The sequence below is a fragment of the Erinaceus europaeus genome (genome assembly GCF_950295315.1).
Source record: "Erinaceus europaeus chromosome 5 unlocalized genomic scaffold, mEriEur2.1 SUPER_5_unloc_1, whole genome shotgun sequence".
In the NCBI taxonomy this organism is placed as follows: Eukaryota; Metazoa; Chordata; class Mammalia; order Eulipotyphla; family Erinaceidae; genus Erinaceus; species Erinaceus europaeus.
Window position 1 is genome coordinate 143,915 of NW_026647112.1, and position 22,684 is coordinate 166,598.

The window sequence follows — 22,684 nt, forward strand, 5'->3', positions numbered from 1 at the left end:
ATCCCCCCACATTCTCTCTGCCTGGCATCATCTCTGCCCTGTGTCATCTCTCGGTGTCTGTCTCTCCCCACATTCTCTCTGCCTGGCATCATCTCTGCCCTGTGTCATCTCTCGGTGTCTGTCTATCCCCCCACATTCTCTCTGCCTGGCATCATCTCTGCCCTGTGTCATCTCTCGGTGTCTGTCTCTCTCCCCACAGTCTCTCTGCCTGGCATCATCTCTGCCCTGTGTCATCTCTCGGTGTCTGTCTCTCCCCACATTCTCTCTGCCTGGCATCATCTCTGCCCTGTGCCATCTCTCGGTGTCTGTCTCTCCCCACATTCTCTCTGCCTGGCATCATCTCTGCCCTGTGCCATCTCTCGGTGTCTGTCTCTCCCCACAGTCTCTCTGCCTGGCATCATCTCTGCCCTGTGTCATCTCTCGGTGTCTGTCTCTCCCCACATTCTCTCTGCCTGGCATCATCTCTGCCCTGTGCCATCTCTCGGTGTCTGTCTCTCCCCACAGTCTCTCTGCCTGGCATCATCTCTGCCCTGTGTCATCTCTCGGTGTCTGTCTCTCCCCACATTCTCTCTGCGTGGCATCATCTCTGCCCTGTGTCATCTCTCGGTGTCTGTCTCTCTCCCCACAGTCTCTCTGCCTGGCATCATCTCTGCCCTGTGTCATCTCTCAAATTTTTTTTTTTGCCTCCATGGTTATTGTTGGGGCTCAGTACATTGCTGTTGTTGGATAGGACAGAGAGAAATGGAGAGAGGAGGGGAAGACAGAGGGAGAGAGAGACAGACACCTGCAGACCTGCTTCACCGCCTGTGAAGCGATTCCCCAGCAGGTGAGGAGCCGGGGGATTAGCCACTGCACTACCGCCCGGCCCCCCCATCTCTTAATCTTTTCCTCTGCTCTGTGTCACCTCTCTGCCCTGTGTTCTCTCTCAGTCTTTGTGTCCCTGTCTCTGCCCTGAGATATCGCTCCCGTCTCTGACCCCTGAACAGAGGTTTGTATCGGAGGATGCAGGTTCTGGGCTGAGCCATCTGGATTCAGTCCTGCGTCTACATGGCTGGCCTCAGCCCTGTGGACGTGCCCGGCTCCCCCGCCCCCCCATCCGCCCCTGCAGCCGGGCTCCAATTGGGGCCAAGGCCAGTGGGCCAGCGGTCAGCGTGCAGACAGGCGTGGACCTTGCCCCTGCTCCAGATACACAGGCCGAGGCTCAGCATGGCGGCTGCACTACCCCTCGTCCTGCTTGGCGCTGCCCTGGCCGGTCTGCTGCTGCCCGGGGGGGCTGGTAAGGGATGAGAGGGGGTGGGGGGACGATAAGGGTCGGGGGGCAAAAAGGGGCGAGCTTGAGGGGCAGAGGGAGGACAGGAAGGGGGCACCGTGAGGGGCTGGGGGACAGCCAAGGGGGCTGATGAAGGGCCTGGAGTGGGGGGTTGGATTCTGAGAGGAGACAAGTGCACCAGAGACCTAGTGCCCCAGAGCCCCCCAGGCTGTGACAGTGACTCCCCAGAACCCCCCCAGGCTGTGACAGTAACTCCCCAGAGCCCCCCCCAGGCTGTGACACCAGCTCCCCAGAGCCCCCCAGGCTGTGACAGTGCCTCCCCAGAGCCCCCCAGGCTGGGACACCAGCTCCCCAGAGCCCCCCAGGCTGGGACAGTGACTCCTCAGAGACCCCCCAGGCTGTGATACCAGCTCCCCAGAGCCCCCCAGGCTGGGATATTGACTCCCCAGAGCCCCCCAGGCTGTGACAGTGATTCCCCAGAGACCCCCCAGGCTGTGACAGTAACTCCCCAGAGCCCCCCCAGGCTGTGACACCAGCTCCCCAGAGCCCCCCAGGCTGTGACAGTGACTCCCCAGAGCCCCCCAGGCTGGGACACCAGCTCCACAGAGCCCCCCAGGCTGGGACAGTGACTCCCCAGAGACCCCCCAGGCTGTGATACCAGCTCCCCAGAGCCCCCCAGGCTGGGACATTGACTCCCCAGAGCCCCCCAGGCTGTGACAGTGACTCCCCAGAGCCCCCCCAGGCTGTGACACCAGCTCCCCAGAGCCCCCCAGGCTGTGACATTGACTCCCCAAGCCCCCCAGGCTGTGACAGTGACTCCCCAGAGTCCCCCAGGCTGTGACAGTGACTCTCGAGAGCCCCCCCAGGCTGTGACACCAGCTCCCCAGAGCCCCCCAGGCTGGGACACCAGCTCCCCAGAGCCCCCCAGGCTGTGACAGTGACTCCCCAGAGCCCCCCAGGCTGGGACACCAGCTCCACAGAGCCCCCCAGGCTGGGACAGTGACTCCCCAGAGACCCCCCAGGCTGTGATACCAGCTCCCCAGAGCCCCCCAGGCTGGGACATTGACTCCCCAGAGCCCCCCAGGCTGTGACAGTGACTCCCCAGAGCCCCCCCAGGCTGTGACACCAGCTCCCCAGAGCCCCCCAGGCTGTGACAGTGACTCCCCAGAGCCCCCCAGGCTGTGACAGTGACTCCCCAGAGCCCCCCCAGGCTGTGACACCAGCTCCTCAGAGCCCCCCAGGCTGGGACACCAGCTCCCCAGAGCCCCCCAGGCTGTGACAGTGACTCCCCAGAGCCCCCCAGGCTGGGACACCAGCTCCCCAGAGCCCCCAGGCTATGACAGTGACTCCCCAGAGCCCCCCCAGGCTGTGACACCAGCTCCCCAGAGCCCCCCAGGCTGTGACAGTGACTCCCCAGAGCCCCCGAGGCTGGGACAGTGACTCCCCAGAGCCCCCCCAGGCTGTGACACCAGCTCCTCAGAGCCCCCCAGGCTGGGACACCAGCTCCCCAGAGCCCCCCAGGCTGTGACAGTGACTCCCCAGAGCCCCCCAGGCTGGGACACCAGCTCCCCAGAGCCCCCAGGCTATGACAGTGACTCCCCAGAGCCCCCCCAGGCTGTGACACCAGCTCCCAGGAGCCCCCCAGGCTGTGACATTGACTCCCCAAAACCCCCCAGGCTGTGACATTGACTCCCCAGAGCCCCCCAGGCTGTGACAGTGACTCCCGAGAGCCCCCTAGGCTGTGACACCAGCTCCCCAGAGCCCCCCAGGCTGGGACACCAGCTCCCCAGAGCCCCCCAGGCTGTGACAGTGACTCCCCAGAGCCCCCCAGGCTGGGACACCAGCTCCCCAGAGCCCCCCAGGCTGGGACACCAGCTCCCCAGAGCCCCCCAGGCTGTGACAGTGACTCCACAGAGCCCCCCAGGCTGTGACACCAGCTCCCCAGAGCCCCCCAGGCTGGGACACCAGCTCCCCAGAGCCCCCCAGGCTGTGACAGTGACTCCCTAGAGCCCCCCAGGCTGTGACAGTGACTCCCTAGAGCCCCCCAGGCTGGGACACCAGCTCCCCAGAGCCCCCCCAGGCTGTGACAGTGACTCCCTAGAGCCCCCCAGGCTGGGACAGTGACTCCCTAGAGCCTCCCAGGCTGGGACACCAGGTCCCCACAGCCCCCCAGGCTGTGACAGTGACTCCCCAGAGCCCGCCCAGGCTGTGACAGTGACTCCCTAGAGCCCCCGAGGCTGTGACACCAGCTCCCCAGAGTCCTCCAGGCTGTGACAGTGACTCCCCAGAGCCCCCCAGGCTGTGACACCAGCTCCCCAGAGCCCCCCAGGCTGTGACATTGACTCCCCAGAGCCCCCCAGGCTGTGACACCAGCTCCCCAGAGCCCCCCAGGCTGTGACAGTGACTTCCCAGAGCCCCCCAGGCTGGGACACCAGCTCCCCAGAGTCCTCCAGGCTGTGACAGTGACTCCCCAGAGCCCCCCAGGCTGTGACACCAGCTCCCCAGAGCACCCCAGGCTGTGACATTGACTCCCCAGAGCCCCCCAGGCTGTGACACCAGCTCCCCAGAGCCCCCCAGGCTGTGACAGTGACTTCCCAGAGCCCCCCAGGCTGGGACACCAGCTCCCCAGAGCCCCCCCAGGCTGGGACACCAGCTCCCCAGAGCCCGCCAGGCTGGGACAGTGACTCCCCAGAGCCCCCCCAGGCTGGGACACCAGCTCCCCAGAGCCCCCTAGGCTGGGACACCAGCTCCCCAGAGCCCCCCCAGGCTGGGACACCGGCTCCCCAGTGCAGGCTCAGGGCAGGAAGAGACTGAGTCTCTATCAGATCACAGGGCAGGGGTGGCCACAGCTCTGGATAGAGCTGGGTGACATCTCAGGATCACAGCATGGGAGACCCTACCGCCTGCATCAGGGGCACTCCACCTATGCCCAGAGACACTCCCCATATGATTCACCAGGCAGGACATGACCTGAGGGGTCTCCAGTGTGGCCAGAGGGTCAGGGGGCCTGGAGCAGAATGAGCTCAGGGACTGAGCTCTGGGGTCTGACACAGCCACCATGTCCCTGCAGACAACTAGCAAGACCTTCTGGGGGGAGGCAAAGGGTGACCAGGAGGGCGGGGAGGTGATGGGGGTGACCAGGAGGGCGGGGAGGTGATGGGGGTGACCAGGAGGACGGGGAGGTGATGGGGTGACCAGGAGGGCGGGGAGGTGATGGGGTGACCAGGAGGGTGGGGGAGGTGATGGGGTGACCAGGAGGGTGGGGAGGTGATGGGGTGACCAGGAGGAAGGGGAGGTGATGGGGGTGACCAGGAGGGTGGGGAGGTGATGGGGTGACCAGGAGGGTGGGGAGGTGATGGGGTGACCAGGAGGGTGGGGAGGTGATGGGGTGACCAGGAGGGCGGGGAGGTGATGGGGTGACCAGGAGGGCGGGGAGGTGATGGGGTGACCAGGAGGAAGGGGAGGTGATGGGGTGACCAGGAGGGTGGGGAGGTGATGGGGTGACCAGGAGGGCGGGGAGGTGATGGGGTGACCAGGAGGGCGGGGAGGTGATGGGGTGACCAGGAGGAAGGGGAGGTGATGGGGGTGACCAGGAGGGCGGGGAGGTGATGGGGTGACCAGGAGGGCGGGGAGGTGATGGGGTGACCAGGAGGGCGGGGAGGTGATGGGGTGACCAGGAGGAAGGGGAGGTGATGGGGGTGACCAGGAGGGCGGGGAGGTGATGGGGTGACCAGGAGGGTGGGGGAGGTGATGGGGTGACCAGGAGGACGGGGAGGTGATGGGGTGACCAGGAGGGCGGGGAGGTGATGGGGTGACCAGGAGGGTGGGGGAGGTGATGGGGTGACCAGGAGGGTGGGGAGGTGATGGGGTGACCAGAAGGGCGGGGAGGTGATGGGGTGACCAGGAGGGCGGGGAGGTGATGGGGGTGACCAGGAGGGTGGGGAGGTGATGGGGAGACCAGGAGGGCGGGGAGGTGATGGGGGTGACCAGGAGGGCGGGGAGGTGATGGGGTGACCAGGAGGGCGGGGAGGTGATGGGGGTGACCAGGAGGAAGGGGAGGTGATGGGGGTGACCAGGAGGGTGGGGAGGTGATGGGGTGACCAGGAGGGCGGGGAGGTGATGGGGGTGACCAGGAGGAAGGGGAGGTTATGGGGGTGACCAGGAGGAAGGGGAGGTGATGGGGGTGACCAGGAGGGTGGGGAGGTGATGGGGTGACCAGGAGGGCGGGGAGGTGATGGGGTGACCAGGAGGAAGGGGAGGTGATGGGGGTGACCAGGAGGGTGGGGAGGTGATGGGGTGACCAGGAGGGCGGGGAGGTGATGGGGTGACCAGGAGGGCGGGGAGGTGATGGCGGTGACCAGGAGGGCGGGGAGGTGATGGGGTGACCAGGAGGGTGGGGAGGTGATGGGGTGACCAGGAGGGTGGGGGAGGTGATGGGGTGACCAGGAGGACGGGGAGGTGATGGGGGTGACCAGGAGGGTGGGGAGGTGATGGCGGTGACCAGGAGGGCGGGGAGGTGATGGGGTGACCAGGAGGGCGGGGAGGTGATGGGGTGACCAGGAGGAAGGGGAGGTGATGGGGTGACCAGGAGGAAGGGGAGGTGATGGGGTGACCAGGAGGAAGGGGAGGTGATGGGGTGACCAGGAGGGCGGGGAGGTGATGGGGGTGACCAGGAGGGTGGGGAGGTGATGGGGTGACCAGGAGGACGGGGAGGTGATGGGGGTGACCAGGAGGGTGGGGAGGTGATGGGGTGACCAGGAGGGCGGGGAGGTGATGGGGTGACCAGGAGGGTGGGGAGGTGATGGGGTGACCAGGAGGAAGGGGAGGTGATGGGGGTGACCAGGAGAAAGGGGAGGTGATGGGGGTGACCAGGAGGGTGGGGAGGTGATGGGGTGACCAGGAGGGCGGGGAGGTGATGGGGTGACCAGGAGGGTGGGGAGGTGATGGGGTGACCAGAAGGGCGGGGAGGTGATGGGGTGACCAGGAGGGCGGGGAGGTGATGGGGGTGACCAGGAGGGTGGGGAGGTGATGGGGAGACCAGGAGGGTGGGGAGGTGATGGGGTGACCAGGAGGGCGGGGAGGTGATGGGGTGACCAGGAGGAAGGGGAGGTGATGGGGGTGACCAGGAGGGCGGTGAGGTGAAGGGGTGACCAGGAGGGTGGGGGAGGTGATGGGGTGACCAGGAGGACGGGGAGGTGATGGGGTGACCAGGAAGGCGGGGAGGTGATGGGGTGACCAGGAGGAAGGGGAGGTGATGGGGGTGACCAGGAGGGCGGTGAGGTGAAGGGGTGACCAGGAGGGCGGGGAGGTGATGGCGGTGACCAGGAGGGCGGGGAGGTGATGGGGTGACCAGGAGGAAGGGGAGGTGATGGGGTGACCAGGAGGGTGGGTGAGGTGATGGGGGTGACCAGGAGGGTGGGGAGGTGATGGGGTGACTAGGAGGGCGGGGAGGTGATGGGCTGACCAGGAGGAAGGGGAGGTGATGGGGTGACCAGGAGGGTGGGGAGGTGATGGGGGTGACCAGGAGGAAGGGGAGGTGATGGGGTGACCAGGAGGAAGGGGAGGTGATGGGGTGACCAGGAGGGTGGGGAGGTGATGGGGGTGACCAGGAGGGCGGGGAGGTGATGGGGTGACCAGGAGGGTGGGGAGGTGATGGGGTGACCAGGAGGAAGGGGAGGTGATGGGGGTGACCAGGAGAAAGGGGAGGTGATGGGGGTGACCAGGAGGGTGGGGAGGTGATGGGGTGACCAGGAGGGCGGGGAGGTGATGGGGTGACCAGGAGGAAGGGGAGGTGATGGGGGTGACCAGGAGGGCGGTGAGGTGAAGGGGTGAACAGGAGGGCGGGGAGGTGATGGGGTGACCAGGAGGGCGGGGAGGTGATGGGGTGACCAGGAGGGCGGGGAGGTGATGGGGTGACCAGGAGGAAGGGGAGGTGATAGGGGTGACCAGGAGGGCGGTGAGGTGAAGGGGTGACCAGGAGGGTGGGGCAGGTGATGGGGTGACCAGGAGGACGGGGAGGTGATGGGGTGACCAGGAGGGCGGGGAGGTGATGGGGTGACCAGGAGGGTGGGGGAGGTGATGGGGTGACCAGGAGGGTGGGGAGGTGATGGGGTGACCAGGAGGAAGGGGAGGTGATGGGGGTGACCAGGAGGGTGGGGAGGTGATGGGGTGACCAGGAGGGTGGGGAGGTGATGGGGTGACCAGGAGGGTGGGGAGGTGATGGGGTGACCAGGAGGGCGGGGAGGTGATGGAGTGACCAGGAGGGCGGGGAGGTGATGGGGTGACCAGGAGGAAGGGGAGGTGATGGGGGTGACCAGGAGGGCGGGGAGGTGATGGGGTGACCAGGAGGGTGGGGGAGGTGATGGGGTGACCAGGAGGGTGGGGGAGGTGATGGGGTGACCAGGAGGGCGGGGAGGTGATGGGGTGACCAGGAGGGTGGGGGAGGTGATGGGGTGACCAGGAGGGTGGGGAGGTGATGGGGTGACCAGAAGGGCGGGGAGGTGATGGGGTGACCAGGAGGGCGGGGAGGTGATGGGGGTGACCAGGAGGGTGGGGAGGTGATGGGGAGACCAGGAGGGCGGGGAGGTGATGGGGGTGACCAGGAGGGCGGGGAGGTGATGGGGTGACCAGGAGGGCGGGGAGGTGATGGCGGTGACCAGGAGGGCGGGGAGGTGAAGGGGTGACCAGGAGGGCGGGGAGGTGATGGGGGTGACCAGGAGGAAGGGGAGGTGATGGGGGTGACCAGGAGGGTGGGGAGGTGATGGGGTGACCAGGAGGGCGGGGAGGTGATGGGGGTGACCAGGAGGAAGGGGAGGTTATGGGGGTGACCAGGAGGAAGGGGAGGTGATGGGGGTGACCAGGAGGGTGGGGAGGTGATGGGGTGACCAGGAGGGCGGGGAGGTGATGGGGTGACCAGGAGGAAGGGGAGGTGATGGGGGTGACCAGGAGGGTGGGGAGGTGATGGGGTAACCAGGAGGGCGGGGAGGTGATGGGGTGACCAGGAGGGCGGGGAGGTGATGGCGGTGACCAGGAGGGTGGGGAGGTGATGGGGTGACCAGGAGGGCGGGGAGGTGATGGGGTGACCAGGAGGAAGGGGAGGTGATGGGGTGACCAGGAGGGTGGGTGAGGTGATGGGGGTGACCAGGAGGGTGGGGAGGTGATGGGGTGACCAGGAGGACGGGGAGGTGATGGGGTGACCAGGAGGGTGGGGAGGTGATGGGGTGACCAGGAGGGTGGGGGAGGTGATGGGGTGACCAGGAGGGCGGGGAGGTGATGGGGTGACCAGGAGGGCGGGGAGGTGATGGGGGTGACCAGGAGGGTGGGGAGGTGATGGGGGTGACCAGGAGGTAGGGGAGGTGATGGGGGTGACCAGGAGGAAGGGGAGGTGATGGTGGTGACCAGGAGGGTGGGGAGGTGATGGGGTGACCAGGAGGGCGGGGAGGTGATGGGCTGACCAGGAGGAAGGGGAGGTGATGGGGTGACCAGGAGGGTGGGGAGGTGATGGGGGTGACCAGGAGGAAGGGGAGGTGATGGGGTGACCAGGAGGAAGGGGAGGTGATGGGGTGACCAGGAGGGTGGGGAGGTGATGGGGGTGACCAGGAGGGCGGGGAGGTGATGGGGTGACCAGGAGGGTGGGGAGGTGATGGGGGTGACCAGGAGGGCGGGGAGGTGATGGGGGTGACCAGGAGGAAGGGGAGGTGATGGGGGTGACCAGGAGGAAGGGGAGGTGATGGTGGTGACCAGGAGGGTGGGGAGGTGATGGGGTGACCAGGAGGGCGGGGAGGTGATGGGCTGACCAGGAGGAAGGGGAGGTGATGGGGTGACCAGGAGGGTGGGGAGGTGATGGGGGTGACCAGGAGGAAGGGGAGGTGATGGGGTGACCAGGAGGAAGGGGAGGTGATGGGGTGACCAGGAGGGTGGGGAGGTGATGGGGGTGACCAGGAGGGTGGGGAGGTGATGGGGTGACCAGGAGGAAGGGGAGGTGATGGGGTGACCAGGAGGAAGGGGAGGTGATGGGGTGACCAGGAGGGTGGGGAGGTGATGGGGGTGACCAGGAGGGCGGGGAGGTGATGGGGGTGACCAGGAGGAAGGGGAGGTGATGGGGGTGACCAGGAGGAAGGGGAGGTGATGGTGGTGACCAGGAGGGTGGGGAGGTGATGGGGTGACCAGGAGGGCGGGGAGGTGATGGGCTGACCAGGAGGAAGGGGAGGTGATGGGGTGACCAGGAGGGTGGGGAGGTGATGGGGGTGACCAGGAGGAAGGGGAGGTGATGGGGTGACCAGGAGGAAGGGGAGGTGATGGGGTGACCTGGAGGGTGGGGAGGTGATGGGGGTGACCAGGAGGGCGGGGAGGTGATGGGGTGACCAGGAGGGTGGGGAGGTGATGGGGTGACCAGGAGGAAGGGGAGGTGATGGGGTGACCAGGAGGAAGGGGAGGTGATGGGGTGACCAGGAGGGTGGGGAGGTGATGGGGTGACCAGGAGGGCGGGGAGGTGATGGGGTGACCAGGAGGGTGGGGAGGTGATGGGGTGACCAGGAGGGTGGGGAGGTGATGGGGTGACCAGGAGGGCGGGGAGGTGATGGGGTGACCAGGAGGGCGGGGAGGTGATGGGGTGACCAGGAGGGCGGGGAGGTGATGGGGGTGACCAGGAGGAAGGGGAGGTGATGGGGGTGACCAGGAGGGCGGGGAGGTGATGGGGTGACCAGGAGGGCGGGGAGGTGATGGGGTGACCAGGAGGAAGGGGAGGTTATGGGGGTGACCAGGAGGAAGGGGAGGTGATGGGGGTGACCAGGAGGGCGGTGAGGTGAAGGGGTGACCAGGAGGGCGGGAGGTTATGGCGGTGACCAGGAGGGCGGGGAGGTGATGGGGTGACCAGGAGGGCAGGGAGGTGATGGGGTGACCAGGAGGGTGGGGGAGGTGATGGGGTGACCAGGAGGGTGGGGAGGTGATGGGGTGACCAGGAGGACGGGGAGGTGATGGGGTGACCAGGAGGGTGGGGAGGTGATGGGGGTGACCAGGAGGGCGGGGAGGTGATGGGGTGACCAGGAGGGTGGGGAGGTGATGGGGTGACCAGGAGGAAGGGGAGGTGATGGGGTGACCAGGAGGAAGGGGAGGTGATGGGGTGACCAGGAGGGTGGGGAGGTGATGGGGGTGACCAGGAGGGCGGGGAGGTGATGGGGGTGACCAGGAGGAAGGGGAGGTGATGGGGGTGACCAGGAGGAAGGGGAGGTGATGGTGGTGACCAGGAGGGTGGGGAGGTGATGGGGTGACCAGGAGGGCGGGGAGGTGATGGGCTGACCAGGAGGAAGGGGAGGTGATGGGGTGACCAGGAGGGTGGGGAGGTGATGGGGGTGACCAGGAGGAAGGGGAGGTGATGGGGTGACCAGGAGGAAGGGGAGGTGATGGGGTGACCTGGAGGGTGGGGAGGTGATGGGGGTGACCAGGAGGGCGGGGAGGTGATGGGGTGACCAGGAGGGTGGGGAGGTGATGGGGTGACCAGGAGGAAGGGGAGGTGATGGGGTGACCAGGAGGAAGGGGAGGTGATGGGGTGACCAGGAGGGTGGGGAGGTGATGGGGTGACCAGGAGGGCGGGGAGGTGATGGGGTGACCAGGAGGGTGGGGAGGTGATGGGGTGACCAGGAGGGTGGGGAGGTGATGGGGTGACCAGGAGGGCGGGGAGGTGATGGGGTGACCAGGAGGGCGGGGAGGTGATGGGGTGACCAGGAGGGCGGGGAGGTGATGGGGGTGACCAGGAGGAAGGGGAGGTGATGGGGGTGACCAGGAGGGCGGGGAGGTGATGGGGTGACCAGGAGGGCGGGGAGGTGATGGGGTGACCAGGAGGAAGGGGAGGTTATGGGGGTGACCAGGAGGAAGGGGAGGTGATGGGGGTGACCAGGAGGGCGGTGAGGTGAAGGGGTGACCAGGAGGGCGGGAGGTTATGGCGGTGACCAGGAGGGCGGGGAGGTGATGGGGTGACCAGGAGGGCAGGGAGGTGATGGGGTGACCAGGAGGGTGGGGGAGGTGATGGGGTGACCAGGAGGGTGGGGAGGTGATGGGGTGACCAGGAGGACGGGGAGGTGATGGGGTGACCAGGAGGGTGGGGAGGTGATGGGGGTGACCAGGAGGGTGGGGAGGTGATGGGGTGACCAGGAGGGCGGGGAGGTGATGGGGTGACCAGGAGGGTGGGGAGGTGATGGGGTGACCAGGAGGAAGGGGAGGTGATGGGGGTGACCAGGAGGAAGGGGAGGTGATGGGGGTGACCAGGAGGGTGGGGAGGTGATGGGGTGACCAGGAGGGCGGGGAGGTGATGGGGTGACCAGGAGGAAGGGGAGGTGATGGGGGTGACCAGGAGGGCGGTGAGGTGAAGGGGTGACCAGGAGGGCGGGGAGGTGATGGGGGTGACCAGGAGGGCGGGGAGGTGATGGGGTGACCAGGAGGGCGGGGAGGTGATGGGGTGACCAGGAGGAAGGGGAGGTGATGGGGTGACCAGGAGGGTGGGGAGGTGATGGGGTGACCGGGAGGAAGGGGAGGTGATGGGGGTGACCAGGAGGAAGGGGAGGTGATGGGGTGACCAGGAGGGTGGGGGAGTTCTGAGGCAGGTGGGCAGCTGGCAGGGTCCCCACCCAAATCCCCAGCTGCCCACACCCGCCCCCCAGTTGCCAGTCCCCGAGCCCTCGGCCCAACTCCCCAGCCCCCCAGCCCCAGCCTCTAGTCCCCAGCCCTGCAGCCCCAGCCCCCCATGCCCACCCAGCCCTGCAGCCCCAGCCCCCCATGCCCACCCAGGGGTGACCGCACCCCTTGCAGGCCCGGTCCCCAGGCCCCCGGCCCCCAGCCCCACACCCAGGGTGAATGCCACCCCGCAGTGTTCCTTGACCGGGATCGGGCCCACGTGCTGCTGCCCAGGGCCCGCAGGGCCAACTCGTTTCTGGAGGAGATGAAGCAGGGCAACCTGGAGCGTGAGTGCTGGGAGGAGAGTTGCTCCTACGAGGAGGCCTACGAGGTCTTCGAGGACAAGGCCAAGACGGTGCGGGCGGCTCTGGGCAGGGGCTCCGTGCGGCTGGGGGCTGGGCTGGGGCTCCGCACAGGCGGGCATGGCCCCTGCCCGTGATGGGGGAGGGGAAGCCCCGTGAGGGGCCCAGGTGGCTAGGGTCTCCCCTCACAGACGGCCCCCACCCACCCAGGGGTGTGAGGTGAACAGAAGCTGGGAAGGTGAGATGCCTTCTGCAGTTCAGGGTCCTCAGCTCCTGGTCCCTACCCTTGCCCCCAGCCCCTGGCCCCTGCCCCCAGCCCCTGGTCCCTGCCCCCCAGCCCCTGGTCCCTGGTCCCTGGTCCCTGGCCCCTGCCCCCCAGCCCCTGGTCCCTGGCCCCTGCCCCCTAGCCCCTGGTCCCTGGCCCCTGCCCCCAGCCCTTGGTCCCTGGCACCTGCCCCCCAGCCCCTGGTCCCTGGCCCCTGACCCCAGCCCCAGCCCCTGGTCCCTGATCCCTGCCCCCCAGGCCCTGGTCCCTGGTCCCTGGCCCCTGACCCCAGCCCCTGGTCCCTGGCCCCTGCCCCCTAGCCCCTGATCCCTGACACCTGCCCCCAAGCCCTTGGTCCTTGGCACCTGCCCCCAGCCCCTGGTCCATGCCACCTGCTCCCAGCCCTAGGTCCCTGGCACCTGCCCCCCAGCTCCTGGTCCCTAGCACCTGCCCCCAGCTCCTGGTCCCTGGCACCTGCTCCCCAGCCCCTGGTCCCTGGCACCTGCCCCCCAGCCCCAGCCCCTGGTCCCTGGTCCCTGCCCCCCAGCCCCTGGTCCCTGGCCCCTGCCCCCTAGCCCCTGGTCCCTGGCCCCTGCCCCCAGCCCTTGGTCCCTGGCACCTGCCCCCCAGCCCCTGGTCCCTGGCCCCTGACCCCAGCCCCAGCCCCTGGTCCCTGATCCCTGCCCCCCAGCCCCTGGTCCCTGGTCCCTGGTCCCTGCCCCCCAGCCCCTGGTCCCTGGCCCCTGACCCCTAGCCCCTGGTCCCTGGCCCCTGCCCCCAAGCCCTTGGTCCTTGGCACCTGCCCCCAGCCCCTGGTCCATGCCACATGGCCCCAGCCCTTGGTCCCTGGCACCTGCCCCCCAGCTCCTGGTCCATACCACCTTCCCCCCCAGCTCCTGGTCCCTGGCACCTGCTCCCCAGCCCCTGATCCCTGGCACCTGCCCCCCAGCCCTTGGTCCCTGGCCCCTGCCCCCCAGCTCCTGGTCCCTGGCACCTGCCCCCAGCTCCTGGTCCCTGGCACCTGCTCCCCAGCCCCTGGTCCCTGGCCCCTGCCCCCCAGCCCCTGGTCCCTGGCCCCTGCCCCCCCAGCCCAAGCCCCTGGTCACTGGTCCCTGACCCCAGCCCCTGGTCCCTGGCCCCTGCCCCCCAGCCCTTGGTCCCTGGCCCCTGCCCCCCAGCCCCAGCCCCTGGTCCCTGGCCCCTGCCCCCCAGCCCCTGGTCCCTGGCCCCTGCCCCCAAGCCCCAGCCCCTGGTCCCTGGCCCCTGCCCCCAAGCCCTTGGTCCTTGGCACCTGCCCCCTAGCCCCTGGTCCCTGGCCCCTGCCCCCAAGCCCTTGGTCCTTGGCACCTGCCCCAGCCCCTGGTCCATGCCACCTGCTCCCAGCCCTAGGTCCCTGGCACCTGCCCCCAGCTCCTGGTCCATGCCACCTTCCCCCCCAGCTCCTGGTCCCTGGCACCTGCTCCCCAGCCCCTGGTCCCTGGCACCTGCCCCCCAGCCCCTGGTCCCTGGCCCCTGCCCCCCAGCTCCTGGTCCCTGGCACCTGCCCCCAGCTCCTGGTCCCTGGCACCTGCTCCCCAGCCCCTGGTCCCTGGCACCTGCCCCCCAGCCCCAGCCCCTGGTCCCTGGTCCCTGCCCCCCAGCCCCTGGTCCCTGGCCCCTGCCCCCTAGCCCCTGGTCCCTGGCCCCTGCCCCCAGCCCTTGGTCCCTGGCACCTGCCCCCCAGCCCCTGGTCCCTGGCCCCTGCCCCCCAGCCCCTGCCCCCCAGCCCCTGGTCCCTGCCCCCCAGTCCCAGCCCTTGGTCCCTGGTCCCTGCCCCCCAGCCCCTGGTCCCTGGCCCCTGCCCCCAGCCCTTGGTCCCTGGCACCTGCCCCCCAGCCCCTGGTCCCTGGCCCCTGCCCCCCAGCCCCTGCCCCCCAGCCCCTGGTCCCTGGCCCCTGCCCCCCAGTCCCAGCCCCTGGTCCCTGGCACCTGCCCCCCAGCCCCTGCCCCCCAGCCCCTGGTCCCTGGCCCCTGACCCCAGCCCCAGCCCCTGGTCCCTGATCTCTGCCCCCCAGCCCCTGGTCCCTGGTCCCTGGCCCCTGCCCCCCAGCCCCTGGTCCCTGGCCCCTGACCCCTAGCCCCTGGTCCCTGGCCCCTGCCCCCAGCCCTTGGTCCCTGGCACCTGCCCCCCAGCCCCTGGTCCATGCCACCTGCCCCCCCAGGCCCCTGGGCACAATGCAGGTGTCTTTCTGCCTCTATTTGCCCTCCTCTCTCAATCTCTCTGTCCTGCTAAGAGAAGCAAAAAGGAACGAGGCGGGTGTGGTTATTCCCCAGGGCCCTGGCAGAGTGGAGGCCGGGCCTGAACAGCGCAGACACACCTGTCTGCCAGAAGCCAGGGAGCCCCGTGCATTAGAGGCCTGGGAGCGCGGGCAGCACTGTGAACCGCGTTCTCCTGACGTGCCCCAAACCTCCCCTTTCAGGATGAATTCTGGAACAAATACAAAGGTGAGCTGTCTCTGACCGGACCGTGGAGTGCCGGGGGGAGCACAGTGACCTGCGGTGGCCCCGGACTCCCACTTCCAAGCCCTGCTGCCCAGTGCCAGGTGCTTGGCCGGCTCTTACTGAGCTCACTGGCTCCCAGCGTGCCACTCAGACCTAGATCAGCGTGCTTGTCCTGGGAAACATTCCGTGACATTCCAGCCTGACAGACACAGCCAGCAGTGGCTTCTGAAGGCCGGGGTCCTCCTGGGAGGCGCAGGTTACTGCTGACGCCCTCGGGCCCTGTCACAGGCTGCAGCCTCCACGCTGCTGACAGCTTTCAGATTTCCATGGGGCTGGGAGATGGCACAGGTGTCTGCAAAGTCTCTCCTGCCTGAGGCTCTGGTTCAGTCCCCAGCGCCACCATCAGCCGGAGCTCAGCAGGGTTCTGGTTGACTTAAACACATATGTATCTGCAAACACCCACAAGTCCCACCTTAGAGGGACAGCGTGAAGACCACACACGGGCTCGGGCCAGCGTAGGGCATCCCCATGTCCTGCCTGGAGCTCCAGCCAGCCCTGCTCCGTCCTCCCTGCAGCCCCTTTGGACAGCAGCCCTAGCACCCTGCCCTCACTCACTGTGACACTCACCTAGCCAGAGAGGCCCAGGGCTCAGGGAGTCACCAGTCGGGGACGCCTGGACAGGCCTAAGCCCAGCCTGGCCTGGGTGCTGGAGTCTATGTCCCTGGGATGAGCCCTGGGAGTGCAGAAGCCCTGTCTCTGCAGACGGTGACCAGTGTGAGAGCAGCCCCTGCCTGAACCAGGGCCAGTGCCATGATGGGCTGGGCGTCTACAGCTGCACCTGTCCCGAAGGCTTTGAGGGCCGGAACTGCGAGCTGTGTGAGTTCTCCCGGGGCTGTGGTGATGCTCCCTGGGGCAGTGTGGGTGCTCCCGGGCTGTGTGGGTGCTCCCGGGGATGTGTGGGTGCTCCCGGGGATGTGTGGGTGCTCCCGGGGCTGTGTGGGTGCTCCCTGTGGCTGTGTGGGTGCTTCCGGGGCTGTGTGGGTGCTCCCGGGGCTGTGTGGATGCTCCCAGGGCTGAGTGGGTGCTCCCGGGCTGTGTGGGTGCTCCCGGGATGTGTGGGTGCTCCCGGGATGTATGGGTGCTCCCGGGATGTGTGGGTGCTCCCGGGGCTGAGTGGGTGCTCCTGGGGCTGTGTGGGTGCTCCCGGGGTGTGTGGGTGCTCCCTGTGGCTGTGTGGGTGCTCCCGGGGCTGTGTGGGTGCTCCTGGGGCTGAATGGGTGCTCCCGGGGCTGTGTGGATGCTCCCGGGGCTGTGTGGGTGCTCCCGGGCTGTGTGGGTGCTCCCTGTGGCTGTGTGGGTGCTCCCTGTGTCTGTGTGGGTGCTCCCGGGGCTAAGTGGGTGCTCCCGGGGCTGTGTGGGTGCTCCCGGGCTGTGTGGGTGCTCCTGGGGCTGAGTGGGTGCTCCCGGGCTGTGTGGATGCTCCCGGGCTGTGTGGGTGCTCCTGGGGCTGAGTGGGTGCTCCCGGGCTGTGTGGATGCTCCCGGGCTGTGTGGGTGCTCCTGGGGCTGAGTGGGTGCTCCCGGGCTGTGTGGATGCTCCCGGGCTGTGTGGGTGCTCCTGGGGCTGTGTGGGTGCTCCCGGGCTGTGTGGGTGCTCCGGAGTGGCCCGTCCCCACTCCGCTCCACCAGCCTGTCTTCCGCAGCCACGCACACGTCCTGCAGCCTGGACAATGGGGACTGTGACCAGTTCTGCAGGGAGGAGCGCGGAGCTGTGCTGTGCTCCTGTGCCCGCGGCTACGAGCTGGCCAACGACGGCAAGGCCTGCGTGAGCACAGGTGGGGGCGCATCGGCGGGGCTGCCCCTCGGCCCGAGTGTGGCAGGCAGGCACCTTGGGGCATCTGATGGGCAGAGGGGTCCCGGCTCCCAGTGCAGCGCGTGGCCTCGTGCAGGCCGAGCACCCAGCTGTGCACACCCTGCGCCCTGTGTCTCGGCTGCCAGCTGCTCCCTGCGCCCGCAGAGCCCTTCCCCTGTGGGAGGACCACCTCCAGCCGCAGCAAGAGGGCGGCACTGACAGACGCCACCCCGATGGAGCCGCCGGACCCAGAGGCCCTGCCGCCCACCCAGAGCCCCTCCCAGCTGGTGGACCTGAATGACACGGCCAGCGCTGTGGACGACAGAAGCCTGACCCGCATCGTGGGCGGGAGGGAGTGTGGCAAGGGGGAGTGCCCATGGCAGGTGAACTGGGGGCGTCTGCTGGCAGGAGGGGCAGTGGGCAGGGCCATGGCTGGACGGTGCTCCCTGGGGGTGTCCCCTGGGACGGGGTCTGTGCTCCCTGGGGGTGTCCCCTGGGATGGGTCTGTGTTCCCTGGGGGTGTCCCCTGGGACTGGGGTCTGTGCTCCCTGGGGGTGTCCCCTGGGAAGGGTCTGTGCTCCCTGGGGGTGTCCCCTGGGAAGGGTCTGTGCTCCCTAGGGGTGTCCCCTGGGATGGGTCTGTGCTCCCTGGGGGTGTCCCCTGGGATGGGTCTGTGCTCCCTGGGGGTGTCCCCTGGGATGGGTCTGTGCAGCCTGGGGCTGTCTCCTGGGACAGGGTCTGTGCTCCCTGGGGCTGTCCCCTGGGAAGGGGGTCTGTGCTCCCTGGGGGTGTCCCCTGGGAAGGGGGTCTGTGCTCCCTGGGGGTGTCCCCTGGGATGGGTCTGTGTTCCCTGGGGGTGTCCCCTGGGACGGGGTCTGTGCTCCCTGGGGTGTCCCCTGGGACGGGGTCTTTGCTCCCTGGGGGTGTCTCCTGGGATGGGTCTATGCTCCCTGGGGGTGTCCCCTGGGAAGTGGGTCAGTGCTCCCTGGGGGTGTACTCTGGGACTGGGGCAGTGCGCAGGACACTTTCCTCTGGACGCCTGGACACTTCTTAGGCCTGCTGGTGACATCATGCAGGCTGAGGGGCTACAGGCGTCTCTGTGGGACGGAGGGAGGGCCAGAGACAAGGACCTGCTGACCCTCTACAAGGCCAGGGCCAGCTGAGATGGAGAAGCTCAGGGAAGAGACCCAGATACAGAAACAAAGAGATGTGGAGACAGAAATGTGGAGATAGGAAGTCAGGCGGTGGCGCAGCGGGTTAAGTGAACATGGCGCAAAGCGCAGGGACTGCCATAAGGATCCCGGTTCGAGCCCCCGGCTCCCCACCTGCAGGGGAGTCGCTTCCCAGGCGGTGAAGCAGGTCTGCAGGTGTCTGTCTTTCTCTCCCCGTCTCTGTCTTCCCCTCCTCTCACCATTTCTCTCTGTCCTGTCCAACAACAGCAATAATAACAATAACCACAACAATGATAACAAGGGCAACAGAAGGGAATAAATAAATAAATATCAACAACAACAAAAAAGAAACGTGGAGATAGAGAGACAAGGAGGCAAAGGTGGGAATATTGGCTGAGGGCTGGGGCCTCCGGGGGGTGGGGGCCAAGCACGGGTGGGGTCTGAAGCCTCCCGGGGCAGTGGGGGCAGGGAGGCCCGGAGCCTGGCAGACCCCCCCCCCCCCGCCTGCAGGCCCTGCTGGTGAACGAGGAGGGCGATGGCTTCTGCGGAGGCACCATCCTGAGCGAGCGCTTCGTGCTCACGGCTGCCCACTGCATCCACCAGGCCAGCAGGTTCACGGTCAGAGTCGGTGAGTGACGGGCAGGGTCGTGGGTGGGCCTGGCCCCGGGGAAGGGGCTTCCAGAGACACACAGCCCTCAGCACAGCCCTGCCCAGGCCCAGGCCCGTCTCCAGCCTCCTTCCTGAGGAGTCCCCCCCAGCCCCCCGAGCCCCCAGAGCTCCCAGACCCCCTCAGCACCCAAGAGCGCCCCAGAGCTCCATAAGCCCCCCAGAGCCCCCAAGACCCCTAGCCCCCCCAGAGCCCCCAGGCCCTCCCAAGGTCTCCTAAGCCCCCCAGAGCTCCCCAAGACCCCCAGAGCCCCAGCCCCAAGGATGCCTAGGGCCCCCCAGAGTCCCCCAGAGCTCCCCAAGACCCCCAGAGCCCCCAGCCCCCCAGAGTCCCCTAAGCCCCCAGAGCCCCCTCAGAGCCCCCAGAGCCCCACAGAACCCCCTAGTCTCCCAAAGACCCCCAGCCCCCCAGAGTCCCCCAAGCCCCCAGAGCCCCTCAGAGCACCCAGGCCCCCCCAGAGCCCCTCAGGTTCCCAAAGACCCCCAGCCCCCCAGAGTCCCCCAAGCCCCCTAGAGCCTCCCTGAGTGGCCCCTGGCCTGTGCCCCTGTGCCCGGCCCCCCACCCCGGTCTCGCCGCCGGCCCGCCCGCAGGGGACAGGAACACGGAGGAGGAGGAGGGCACAGAGTCGGCCCACGAGGTGGATGCCGTCATCAAGCACAACAAGTTCGTGCGGGAGACGTACGACTTTGACATCGCGATGCTGCGGCTGCGGACGCCCATCGTGTTCCGCGAGGACGTGGCTCCCGCCTGCCTGCCCGAGCGGGACTGGGCCGAGGCCGCGCTGCTCACGCAGAAGACGGGGCTGGTCAGCGGCTTCGGCCGCACGCACGAGAAGGGCCGGCCGTCGCCGCGGCTCAAGCTGCTGGAGGTGCCCTACGTGGAGCGCAGCACCTGCAAGCTGGCCTCCAGCTTCACCATCACCCCCCACATGTTCTGCGCCGGCTACGACGCCCAGCCCGAGGACGCCTGCCAGGGCGACAGCGGCGGCCCCCACGTCACCCGCTTCCGGGACACCTATTTCGTCACCGGCATCGTCAGCTGGGGCGAGGGCTGCGCGCGCCGGGGCAAGTATGGCGTCTACACCAAGGTCTCCAACTTCCTCAGGTGGATAGACAGGTCCATGCGGCTCCCGGAGGGGCCCCGGTCCCCCGCCCCAACCACCAGCGCCACCCCCCCCAAATAAAGGGCCGTCCTCACCTCCTCCAGCTGCCTGCCGGTTGGGTAAACACCAAGGTGGCGGTCAGGACCCTTGGCCGGGGAGGCCTCCACCCCTGAGGGTCCTCCCTGACCTGGGGTGCTCCCACACCTGATGATCCTCCCTGACCTGGGGTGCTCCCCCACCCCTGAGGGTCCTCCCTGACCTGGGGTGCTCCCCCACCCCTGAGGATCCTCCATGACCTGGAGTGCTCCCACCCCTGAGGGTCCTTCCTGACCTGGGGTGCTCCCTCACCCTGAGAGTCCTCCCTGACCTGGGGTGCTCTCCCACCCCTGAGGATCCTCCCTGACCTGGAGTGCTCCCACCCCTGAGGGTCCTCCCTGACCTGGGGTGCTCCCACCCCTGAGGGTCCTCCCTGACCTGGGGTGCTCCCACTGCTGGGTCCTCCCTGACCTGGGGTGCTCCCCCACGACCTGGAGACCTCTACGACTTGGAGTGCTCCCTGACCGGTGGGTCCTCCCCCACGACCTGGGGGTCCTCCCTCATAGCCTGGTCTGCTCCCCCACCACCTGTGTCCCTCTTCCTTTGACCACCTGTCCCCTCCCCGTGCTCCCTGTGTGGGTGTGCGGCACCTTGGGCCTAGGCGGGGTCCCTTTTCCTGCCCCAGAGGGAAGGGGAGCGGCAGAGGGAGGGGGAGGGCAGGGGAGAGGCAAAGAGAGGGGAGGGAGAGGATAAGGGGGAGGGGAAAGGCAGAGGGAGAGGTAGAGTGGGGAAGGGGAGGATAAGGGGGAGGGGAGAGGCAGGGGAGGGGAGGGTAAGGGGGAGGGGAGAGGCAGAGGGGGTAAGGGGAGAGGCAAAGGGGGGAAGGGGAGAGGCAGGGGGAAGGGAGGATAAGGGGGAGGGGAGAGGCGGGGGAGGGAAGGGGGAGGGCAGAGGGACAGGGAGAGGGGCCTCTCAGTATCCTGGCATGTGGGACCGGACTCCTGCCCCATCCCCCATCCCCCATCCCCAACCCAGGAGGTGTCTGGGCCTGGGGTCCTGGTTCGGCAGAGGGGGTCCCGCAGGTGACCCCAAGAGCAGAGGGGAGGTGGCGTAGGGGGTCGCCGGCAGGGGTGCCCTACCCCCTCGGGTGCCCGGCTGTGAGGCTCCCCTGCCCCCAGCCCCACCCCCACTCCGCCGTGTGTCAGCCAGGAGCAAAGTCCCGCTCAGACCCACCGCCATCCCGCCAAGGACGGGCAATCGATGCCGCCAGGGGGCGGGGGGACGTGGCATGGGGACCCGTCTCTGAGCCTACACGCACCCCTGCTGTTGTCGGTGTGGAGCTGCTGCAGAGCTGGACCCTGCCCAGCAGGCCCGGCGCACGGCTCCCGCCCCCTGCCGCTGTGTCCCCAGCCTGGGGATGTCACGGCCCAGCCAGGAGCCCTGGCAGCCGTGTGTGGAGGCCCCATCCTGCGTCTACCTGGCCACCATGTCCCCGGCGCTGGGACAGTCTGCAGGTCTCAGGCTGTGGGGGTGCGGAGACAGAACCCCCGGCCCCCAACTCCAGGAGCTGCGGTGTCACAGCCCCTCCCATGTGGTGCCGGCGCTCACGCGGGGGGGCCTCGCGGGCAAAGCCAGAGCGAGGCCCGTCCGGGCGGCTGCCTCCGGGTCCTGGTTAAGGGGCTCTCTTCCTCCCGCTCCCTCTTTTCTTGCTCCTGTTTTGCTGAAATGGGGACCCGGTGCATTTGCTGAACTGCTTCCCTCACCTGGGTAGGACAGCCGGGGGACAGTGAGAAGGACTTTAAGGGGACACGGCCACGTCCTCTGTGGCCACAGCCCATGGACTGCGCGGCAGCTGGCCGGGCCAGGGTGCAGGAGGAGCCGGAAGGGACGTCTCCTTAATAAAGGATCAGTGACTCAAACTGGGGGCCAAGGGCGGAAAGTGAAGCTTCCTTAGAAAGAGACGTGTTGTGGCCCGGGAGGCGGCTCAGTGGATAAAGCACTGGACTCTCAAGCATGAGGTCCCGAGTTCGATCCCCAGCAGCACATGTGTCAGAGTGATGTCTGCTTCTTTCTCTCTCCTCCTGTCTTTCTCATAAATAAATAAAATCTTAAAAGAAAAAAAGACAAAGAAAGACATGCTGGGAGTCGGGCGGTAACTCAGCGGGTTAAGGGCACGTGGCGCAAAGCACAGGGACCGGCGTGAGGATCCTGGTTCTAGCCCCCGGCTCCCTACCTGCAGGGGAGTCACTTCACAGGCGGTGAAGCAGGTCTGCAGGTGTCTGTCTTTCTCTCCCCCTCTCTGTCTTCCCCTCCTCTCTCCATGTCTCTCTGTCCTGTCCAACAATGACTACAATAAAACAGCAAGGGCAACAAAAGGGAATATTTAGAGAGAGAGAGAGAGAGAAGTGCTGGGGCCAGGTGGTGGCACACCTGGTTAAACACACACACATGACAGTGCGCAAGGATCCGTGTTCAAGCCCCTGGTCCCCACCTGCAGGGGGAAAGCTTCATGAGTGGTGAAACGGGGCTGCAGGTGTCTCTCTGTCTCTCTTCCGACACAATTTCTATCTCTATTTAAAATACATACAGGTAAAAGAGAGAGAGAGAAGTGCTGGCTGGTGGAGGGGTGGCCCTCTCAGCCCCCTTCACCATTCATTCACCTCCCTGGGGACTGTGGGTCCTTCCTGCCACCATGTTCAAACTATTTTCTCCACAGTGAGCTGGAGTGAGTAGGCAAGTGGTTGGTGGGTGAGTGAGTGGGTGAGAGTGAGTGGATGAGTGAAAAAGTGGGTGAGTGAGCGAGTGGGTCACTGAGTGGGCGGGTGGGTCACTGAGTGGGTGAGTCACTGAGTGGGTGAGTGAGCGAGTGG

The 22,684-nt window shown here is 67.6% G+C and overlaps 1 protein-coding gene across 2 annotated transcripts; it reads left to right on the forward strand.

Annotated features, from left to right (window-relative positions):
* Positions 1-1,135: 1,135 nt before the first annotated feature.
* F10 (coagulation factor X) lies at positions 1,136-19,879 on the forward strand. 2 transcript variants are annotated; one of them, XM_060183766.1, is made up of 8 exons: positions 1,164-1,276; positions 12,133-12,293; positions 14,965-14,989; positions 15,749-15,862; positions 16,689-16,820; positions 17,003-17,220; positions 18,520-18,637; positions 19,267-19,879. In XM_060183766.1, exons 1-8 carry the CDS (start codon positions 1,207-1,209, stop codon positions 19,857-19,859), a joined length of 1,431 nt encoding a protein of 476 aa, XP_060039749.1. In that variant the 5' UTR covers positions 1,164-1,206; the 3' UTR covers positions 19,860-19,879. The 2 variants fall into 2 exon arrangements, with proteins under 2 accessions (XP_016049953.2, XP_060039749.1); XM_016194467.2 differs by lacking the exons at positions 12,133-12,293; positions 14,965-14,989 and having other exon boundaries at positions 1,136-1,276.
* The last annotated feature ends 2,805 nt before the right edge of the window (positions 19,880-22,684 follow it).